The sequence below is a fragment of the Setaria italica genome, chromosome IX (genome assembly GCF_000263155.2).
Source record: "Setaria italica strain Yugu1 chromosome IX, Setaria_italica_v2.0, whole genome shotgun sequence".
In the NCBI taxonomy this organism is placed as follows: domain Eukaryota; kingdom Viridiplantae; phylum Streptophyta; class Magnoliopsida; order Poales; family Poaceae; genus Setaria; species Setaria italica.
The window spans coordinates 13,050,810-13,060,229 of record NC_028458.1 but is presented as its reverse complement, the minus strand read 5'-3'; the positions used below and the strand labels follow the sequence as shown (position 1 = coordinate 13,060,229).

The 9,420-nt window shown below is 46.6% G+C and overlaps 1 protein-coding gene across 2 annotated transcripts; it reads left to right on the top strand.

The window, feature by feature from the left end:
• Window positions 1-1,785: 1,785 nt before the first annotated feature.
• On the top strand, window positions 1,786-4,973 carry LOC101779052 (sugar transport protein MST2). 2 transcript variants are annotated; one of them, XM_004982507.3, is made up of 4 exons: window positions 1,786-2,255; window positions 3,190-3,512; window positions 3,602-4,234; window positions 4,328-4,973. In XM_004982507.3, the coding sequence occupies exons 1-4, from the start codon at window positions 2,123-2,125 to the stop codon at window positions 4,814-4,816; spliced, it is 1,578 nt and encodes a 525-aa protein (XP_004982564.1). In that variant the 5' UTR covers window positions 1,786-2,122; the 3' UTR covers window positions 4,817-4,973. The 2 variants fall into 2 exon arrangements, with proteins under 2 accessions (XP_004982564.1, XP_022678518.1); XM_022822783.1 differs by having other exon boundaries at window positions 2,128-2,255; window positions 3,225-3,512.
• Window positions 4,974-9,420: the final 4,447 nt, after the last annotated feature.

Sequence of the window (9,420 nt, the reverse complement as noted above, 5' to 3'; positions counted from 1 at the left end):
GTCACCAGAGGAGATTACTAGCCGATGCCCCATACGTGATTACTCGCCCTTTCGCCTCGATTCCACGCCAAGCTCAAACAAGATGAAATCAACGAGGTTTGACCTGCTGTAGCCACCATTGCCCGCACTTCTCCACATTGATCGGATGCTGGAGCTAGATTCTGAGAGAGCTTCAATGATTAGTGCATATTGAAGCTTGATTCCTGCAAGTAGAAGCATATTGTTTTCTAAAGTTCGATTCATACACAAGCTTAATATTTCCTTGATTCGAACTGCAGCTTGAGGAGAAATCACTCCACTCTTAATAGATGAGCCTGTGCATGATGCAATTGCTCAAATAAAATTAGCCGGAACCGTTTCATAAATTAGCAGGTTTGAGCTATATTTAACAATTAGAGCACGAATGAACGATGATTATAGATAGAATCAAGAGAGGAAGGGATAAAAGAAAAAATACAATGGAAAAGCATATGTGATTTGTCAACGCTAGAACATGAGTTATTAATTGAACTTTCACCACGTCATCCAAATACCGTATAATTATTGAGCCAATGACTGTATCGATAAAGTTGAGCGACTTTAATGATCATGATTTACGCTTTTCTAATGATCATGATTTACGCTTTTCTAAGTACAATGGTCAAATTAAAACAAGCCGATAAGTATAACGGCCATTCATGCATTTTACTCAAATTAAAATACACCAACGATATGATTAATAAGTCTGAGGAAAAGGAACTTCCCAATAAGAAGATCGCCAATGTAAAATTATCAAAACGTACAGAGTTCAAGAATCACAAAAAAAAGATATCATGAATTGCGATCATAAGACAGTAAAATCATTCGGATGAAGTGGTGTCACAAGGCTAGAGAAACCGCTCGTCATCATTCGTCACTCAGAAACGAATAACACACACTGGATCTGTCCCCAATGTTTAAGTGGTGTGTGCGATTTCGATTTTTTTGGCGTCTTCTGGTGGCAAAATACGGTACATCATTTTTTTCCGTTTTTTGAGCTATCATGGGAATATGATTAAAATAGAGAAAAAAGACTTTACAAAGGTTACAGCGGGAAAAGTCAATTAGCACTGTCAATATATGCACCATATAAATGACACTGTGTAGTAACAAAATTCTCAAATCCTATTTCTTTCAAGTTGCAGATTCACAATTTCTCCACTGTTGAAGTCAAAGATATATCCCTCACAACAACAACAACAACAACAACAAGTCAAAGTATGCTCCTTACTTAGTCATTTGATCTGATAACCATGGTTTTTCATCATCATAAAACTAGTACCAGAAATTAGGGCATTGCTTCAGCCTCAAACATTTTTTTATGTATCGATGGTTAAAGATTTAATAGTAGAATCCGTGGCCTACGGTGCGGGTCCCACATGGAAGAGTAGGGAGACCATATATAAGCCAGCAGGCGGCCTCTCACCGACGGCCCACCGGAGGTGATTTTCGATATATTGTGTTCTTGCCGGCGGCCTCTCACGTCGTCGTCCGGTGGTCAGGCACCATAGAATCACGGGGATCCAACTAAATATTTAGACATTTTTTCTGGTTTTTCAGAGGAAAGCAAGGACCCAAGATAAGCCCAGCCCAGCTGGGCTATTGTGATTGTGGGCAAGCTAGCCCAGCTAGACAGAGAAGTTTCAACAGCCCACAAAGTTGTTTGTAATGTACGGTGAAAGAGTGCACGCCGTTTGACGTTCAAGTTCAATGATTGCCTCGTAGAGGTGACAGCGACTCTGCAAGCAACCCAGAGGGACGACGACTCCAGAGTGGCAGATAGAGCGTGCCCATGCCCATCACGGAACTCGCTAGCGACGACGGCGCCGGCTCAACTCGTCGCTAATTCGTTTGACCAACTGGTTGCTGGTGTGGCCGCCGGAATCGTTAGCCGCCGCGTTATCCCTTCCCTTCCTCCTCTGCTCTCCTCTCCCGGATCCGGCACAGCAACAGCAGCGCGCGGTGGGGCGCCGCGACAGCGACGCCGGCCACGACTCTATAAAATGCCGCAAGATCGATCTCCACCGGATTCGGCGTCCTTTCTGGGGATCCCACTATCCCAGCTCTGACTACTACTGTGCCCGGAGCCACGGAGACCGGCGCGATGGCAGCTCCGGCCGCGGTGGCCGCCGGGCAGGGCGGGGAGTACCCCGGCAGGCTCACCCTCTACGTCTTCCTCACCTGCGCCGTCGCCGCCACCGGGGGCCTCATCCTCGGCTACGACATCGGCATATCCGGTAAGTGTTGGTCACTAGTCAAGTCACATCTCTCTCGCGTCTCCTAGCTCTCCTACGATTCTGCTTGAGTTGCGGATTATGGAGTAGCAAGTAGCAGAGCACGAGTATCAGAGGAGCACCGAATCACGGTCAAGGGTCTTGGGTCTTGGCTAAGTAGTACCCTAGATTTTTTTTTAACCCCTTTTTTAAGCTCACGTGTGTAAAAAGCACTAACTTCAATCATGAATTCATGATGTTTTAGACAAGCTAAAAAACAGTCATAGTAGCTTTGTTTCTGTTGATGACAGCGCACCGCTGCCCTGCACCTTACCACTTGTCTATAGCAGTTTTAGGTGTTCTACTTCTGTCACAAGTTCATATTTGATGTTTGTAGGTCGCCTGATGTTTTCCCATGTAAATCACGTTTTCCATATTGTTGCATTTGTATTGAGATTCTTAGTTTTGTTAGATTTCAGTTTTTTTTATAATGAAATTTCAGTTTATTCTGCAACGTGCAAAATTGTAAAATTATTGTCACGACAATAATGAATCTTTGGTTAGTACGAAAGTTTTTAAAATTATCGTATCATGGAAGTATTTCTTCGTATAAATCCTATGATATCATTTGCAATTAAAAATAGTTGTGCATAAAAAATCACGCTAGTAAAAGTGGCCAATTCAAAAAAAAACTTTAAGAAATTATTGGTCAAAGTTAGAGATCACATATCAGACTTAGACTTTCTAAACATTACTATGTATTAATGAATTAAAAATGAGCTGTGCATAAAAATAAGCAAAAAAAAGTTGGTTTAAAAATAGACAAAATTCTGAAGATTATTCAGTGCAAGTTGTGAAATCACGCTAGTAAATGCGTAGAACCATCAAAATTACCTAGTCTCACAGCACAGAACTCTGTCCGTCCAGCGAATGACTCTGAACACATACACATACGCAGGCGGCGTGACATCCATGGACACGTTCCTGCTGCAGTTCTTCCCGTCCGTGTACCGCAAGGAGCAGACGGCGCGGGGCGGCAGCCAGTACTGCAAGTTCGACAGCCAGCTGCTGACCGCGTTCACGTCGTCGCTGTACCTGGCCGCGCTCGTCGCCTCCTTCTTCGTGGCGTCCGTCGCGCGCTCGCTCGGCCGGAAATGGTCCATGTTCGGCGGCGGCGTCTCCTTCCTCGCCGGCGCCGTCCTCAACGCCGCCGCGCAGAACGTCGCCATGCTCATCGTCGGCCGCATCCTTCTCGGCGTCGGCGTCGGCTTCGCTGGCCTGGTAAGTTCAGAGCCGCATTCCCGTGAAGAAATGAACAGCAGAGGAAGTAAAACTGTAAAAGTGCTCTCTGTTCTCCTCGATGTGTGCAGTCCATCCCGATCTACCTGTCGGAGATGGCGCCTCATCGCCTCCGCGGCACGCTGAACATCGGCCTCCAGCTGATGATCACCGTCGGCATCTTCTCCGCCAACCTCGTCAACTACAGCGCGGCCAAGATCCGGGGCGGCTGGGGCTGGCGTCTCGGCCTCGGCCTCGCCGCCGTCCCGGCGGCCATCATCACCGCAGGCTCCCTGTTCCTCCCGGACACGCCCAACTCCCTCATCGCCCGCGGCCACCACGAGGAGGCGCGATGGGTCCTGCGACGTATCCGCGGCACGGACGACGTAGACGACGAGTACGGCGACCTCGTGGCAGCCAGCGAGGTGTCCGGCGCCGGCGTCCGGGGGCCGTGGCTGGACATCCTCGAGCGCAGGCACCGGCCGCAGCTCTGCATGGCAGTCCTCATCCCTTTCTTCCAGCAGCTCACCGGCATCAACGTCATCATGTTCTACGCGCCCGTGCTGTTCAGGACGATCGGGCTCGGCGGGGACGCGTCGCTCATGTCGGCGATGATCACGGGGCTGGTGAACATCTCCGCGACGTTCGTGTCCATCGCCACCGTCGACCGGCTCGGCCGGCGCAAGCTCTTCTTCCAGGGAGGCTGCCAGATGCTCGTCTGCCAGGTACTGATGAACACATCACGAACACCTCCACATTACCTCACTCTCCCATGATGATCTGGCACAAAAGTTGACACGATCTTACGACGGGGGCAGATCATCATCGGGACGCTGATCGGCGTGAAGTTCGGGGCGAGCGAGGACGGGGCGATCCCGAAGGCGTCCGCGGCGGCGGTCGTGGCGTTCATCTGCGTCTACGTCGCAGGCTTCGCGTGGTCGTGGGGGCCGCTGGGCATCCTGGTGCCGAGCGAGGTCTTCCCGCTGGGAATCCGGCCGGCGGGGCAGGCCATCAGCGTGGCCGTGAGCATGCTCTGCACCTTCGCCGTCGCGCAGGGCTTCCTCCCGATGCTCTGCCGCATGCGGTTCGGGCTCTTCTACTTCTTCGGCGGGTGGGTGATCGCGATGACGCTGTTCACTGCGGCCTTCCTGCCGGAGACGAAGGGCGTGCCGATCGAGAAGATGGGGGTCGTGTGGCGGACACACTGGTTCTGGCAGAGGTTCGTCGCCGACGAGGACGATGGCCGTGCCGGAACCCGCGACGTCGAGATGGACTACCGGAAGGCCAACGGCATTGTTGTTGGATAGTCGTAGTCTTGTGTATACAGGGGACCGGAGGCCAGGGTACGATAGTTTCACGTGAAACACGATCGATGGGTCCAATTGACCAAAAGTTGGTGTATGGAATTTTAGATCTACCTCAGAATTTCCGATGAGTTGAAAAGATTTTTTTTCCCGGAATGCTCAGCATAAGCTTCATAATAAATCAAAGGCACTGGAAAAGAAATAAACTTTTTTATAATTCATTTCATAATATGAAAGTATAACAAAGTAGGATATACTACCAAACTAGAGCTATAGAAGAAAATCTAAAACACTAAGTTACATAATTTCAATCTCGAGAAAAGAGCCTGATCACTTCATGTTGGTGTATGCTTGTTATTACAACCAAAATTCCCACAGGCTCGGCACCATTTAATCCATAATCATGGGCAAATGCATAAATATGTAAAATAGATGCTTTGTAGAGACTAAAATGTAAAATACCAAAACTAGATGGATACTCCCTCCGTGTAGGAAAAGGAGGTCGTTCTGTGACTTTTGCTCCGTTGCGCAAAGGAAGTCGCGGAGCCCATGCACGCATGTTTTGGGACGGTTATGCCCCAGCCACTTCGCAAGCTGCGTCGCGGGTTTAATGCGCCTGGCCGTTTCACATACATGTTTTATGTTCATTCGCATTGCATGCCGCGCCCGCGAACTTATGCTACGCCGCGCTCGCCGCTTCGCATGCCTCACCCGGAAAAAACGCTCAGCCATGCAAAAGACAGAGGCGCAGGTGTAGTCCGGCGGCGCGGGTGCTGCTCGCAGAGTCTGTCGTTGCGTCTGTTGTTTGCCGCGGAGGACGTCGTGCCGCACTTGGAGGAGTTCACCGCGGAGGAGTCGGAGGAGATCGTGCTGGAGTCGCAGGAGGTCATCGTGTCGGAGTCGCAGGAGCCGGAGGAGGTCATTGCGCCGGACTCGAAGATGGAGGTGATGCCAGAATCGCAAATGGTGCCGGACTCCATCACGCCGAAGTTTCAGGAGCTCGCGCCGGACTTGGAGATGATGCTGGATTCCTTGCCGCCGGGCTCTTTTCTATGGGCTCGCTGTCATCTCATCCATGAGGACCGCCAAGCATCGAATCGTGCGCACTCGCGGTTCTGGCCATGCTCTCGCTGCGGTCTCATCCACGCGGAATACATAATCCGCGCCATGCTTCATGGCCTCGACGAGTTCGACTGCGAGCTTTTCATCCAGCATTACAAGGATCTGCTACCGGCAAAGGATGACGCCAAAGCATCGGTAAGATAACTAGCTTTAGTTCTAATTAACTGTAAAAGAATGTCTCTACTAATTAAGCTAACTAGCATCAATATAATTGTTTCATGCAGCAAGAGTAGCCTCGGTTTCATCTAGCAAAGATGGATCACAAGGGATAGAAGATGGCAGCCGATCTTCTCTTTCTAATGTTTCTTTTTTCATGTGAGGAATCTTGAACTTGTTGCATCCTTTCACCTTCATAGCTTCCATCAAAACACTTTGTAGTGTTACAAACATTCGGTTTGCTTTGTGTGCTGAGTACTCCAAGAATGCCTACAAAACAATTGTGCAAGAAATGAATGAATGAGCAAATTTATTGTTGAAGAAAATATTGAAACATGTGTGAACAATTTGATCAAATTACCTCTTGCACTGCTGGAACTAGAGCTTCTATTGTTTTTGCATTCTTCTTGTATTGAGTTGCTTGAATAGCTCGAAAAAAACCCAAATCAAGAATTTTGAAATCCGGAGAGTTAGGTGGTTGACAAATTAGACGAATATTGAATCCTTCTTGCTTAGCAGCCTCACAAAAAAGCGGATCATCCAATTTTAAGTGGGAAGGTGCATTATCCTGTTGAATGAAGATTGGTTTGCCCACATCTTCTCTTGGCCATTTAGCTCGAATGGCAGCTGCCAAGACTTGGTTGATCATAAAATCTCTAATCACGTCTCTAGTGATCGAAGTTATGGGCTTCATAACCAAGTCTCCACGGACACGGCTGGTTCTCTCATTACCTCTCATAGCCAGTTCATAAGTAACAAGTGGAAAACAACCAATCCTACCATCAAAAATACAATTCCCATCCCTAAACCTTGGCCGAGCACAAACACACAAGAACATGAGCCTAGGGATGTAATTCTTGTTCTTACAAGTCTGATGGGGATCATCTTCTTGAGGAAGCAAATAATATTTTTCAGATTTTTGAGATAGGTAGAACCATTTTTCATCAATGAACACAAAGTCAAACAAATCCTTAAACCTTGGATCATCAAGCAAATCCCTCTTAATCATGTCAACACACCACTTTAACCTAGACCTCTTGTTAGCTTCAGTGAGATATGGTTTGATGCTACTAGAGTGGCGCCTAAGCAAACCTTTTTTCAAATACTTTTGAATCTTCCAATTGCTCATGTTTAGTTTCATGCACACATCCTCTATAGTCATTCTTTACTTTAGAGGAATGTTTCGCAATGCTTCCAAATCAACAGGGACTTTCTCATATGGAATGCACCCATAACCCTATTTAATAGGGGCAGATGGGGAAAAATATCCCCTAATTAATCACTCCTTAGTAAGCACAATCATGTTCTAAACAACTTCTAAATCCTATACAGAGGGAGTACAATCAGAGAAGGATCGAGAGCATCATCGATCCAGAACTTTCCCCATCTCCCTATCTATGGCTGAGTCTCCTCTTCTCCTCCAATCCTAAATCTCTACTGTATCCATCCATTAATCTTCAATATGGTATTAAGAGCGGGTTAATCCTGTGGATTCCATTCTGTTTTGGTTGATTTTGGTGAATTTGTGGCACTGCGAGCTGCAGTTTTTTGGGGCGCTGGAGCCCTGTTCGTCCAGAGCTCGGTTCTTGCCTCCGTCCATGGAGACCTAGGCCCTCCGCTGCTGTCCACCGAGCAGTTCAAGCTTCACCTGCAACTTGCTGTTAAAGCCGTAGTCCTCCTTTCTTTGGTTTGGATCTTGTGGGTGTTGATTCTCTCAAGGTACTGCTGCCTCCATTTTTTTCCTTCTATTGGTTGGAATGTGAGGTGATCAGGTGAATACAATGGCTGGGACTAGTGGAGAAAAGGAGGCTGATTCTAGTATTGGAAAATTATGTGAAATTCTTAGCAAAATAATAGAGCAGCCCAAGATAGTTTCAGAGGTTGTCAAATATGCTCTTGAGCCAAATCCCATAAAGTTACAGAGACAAGAAAACTATATGAGTTGGGCTCGACATACTCGATTAATTTTGAGCTCTCATGGATATGGGAGGTTATTGGTTCCTGATGAAGGTGATGTTAAGGGTGAAATGGATGCCCAGACTAAACAGATCAATGACAGAGTGCTTGTGTGGTTGTTGGGTAGTATGGAACTAATAGTCAGAGAACAAGTCGAAACTATAGCTACTGTAGTAGAAGTGTGGGGTGCTCTATAGAATCAATTTGTGGGTAAATCTAACAAGATGCAGGCTACTCGTATTATACATGAGTTGTTGCATTTGAAGCAAGGCACAAAATCAGTGACTGAATATGCTGGTGAAATGAAAAGACTATATAGAGAATTACATTATTATCTTCCATTTGAGCTAGTTGATAAGAAGGACATGGCTATTTATCATACATGGTTCCAATCATTTGTGAGCAAATATTTTCTTGATGGTTTGAATCAAGAATTTGATCTCCATCAGCAACTTATCTTCTCTAAGCCTGAATGGCCTACGCTTGATGAGATAATTTCTAACATCATAGAAGAGGAAACCAGACTATCACATCCCAAAGTGGATGATTATAAAGCAATTCATGCTAGTGCTGCCTTATCTATAAAGAAGAGCATCACATGTATTTCCCGAGGGGACCAAGAAAGAAATAAGGTGATTTGTAATTATTGTGGTAATAAGGGGTGTACCATAGAGAGGTGCTTCAAATTGCATGGTTTTCCATCTAGCAAGGTGATTTGTGATCATTATGGTGATAAAAGGCATACCATAGACAAGTGTTTTAAACTGCATGGTTTTCCACCCGGTAGAAAAAAGGGGGGAAATCTCAACTAGGGGGAGTTCAAGGTGCTAACTGGAATCGAGCCAACCATACTGCATCTGAAAAGGAGCTTCTAGTGGTAGATGCTCAAGCTCTTAAGAAATACAACTCCAAGCTCAAGCTCTCTTAAGGCTCATCTTCCATTCAAGGTTCGTCTACTAATTCTAGTTACCATGCTACGTCCCAAGGTATAAAACCTGTTCAAGCCTACACACATAAACCTTGGATTATTGATTCTGGAGCCACTAACCATATGACAGGAGCATCCAATCTTTTCACTTCCTATACTCCTTGTTCAGGTAAGGATAAGGTGTGTGTAGCAGATGGATCCATGGTTGACGTGGTGTGGCGGATCCGACCAAATTAACATGGCTAAAGCACACTTAAGTCACCTAACACGCGAGCATGTACTTTAAACAAGTCAACTTGGTCGTCCGTCGGATTTTATCCGATAAACCACTTAACTCAGGATGGAGAAAACAAGACTCATACGAAGGCGAGTGGTTACAGAGATTACAACAGTCCATCCAAATTAAACAAGTGCATCGAATTATTACAACATCATGTTCGAAACT

Excerpts from the sequence above, each read along its gene's own strand:
- LOC101779052 (XM_004982507.3), top strand. The coding sequence starts at position 2,123 with ATGGCAGCTCCGGCCGCGGTGGCCGCCGGGCAGGGCGGGGAGTACCCC. Across the intron at positions 3,513-3,601 it reads GCGTCGGCTTCGCTGGCCTG|TCCATCCCGATCTACCTGTC; the intron begins GTAAGTTCAGAG and ends CGATGTGTGCAG. Across the intron at positions 4,235-4,327 it reads GCCAGATGCTCGTCTGCCAG|ATCATCATCGGGACGCTGAT; the intron begins GTACTGATGAAC and ends CGACGGGGGCAG.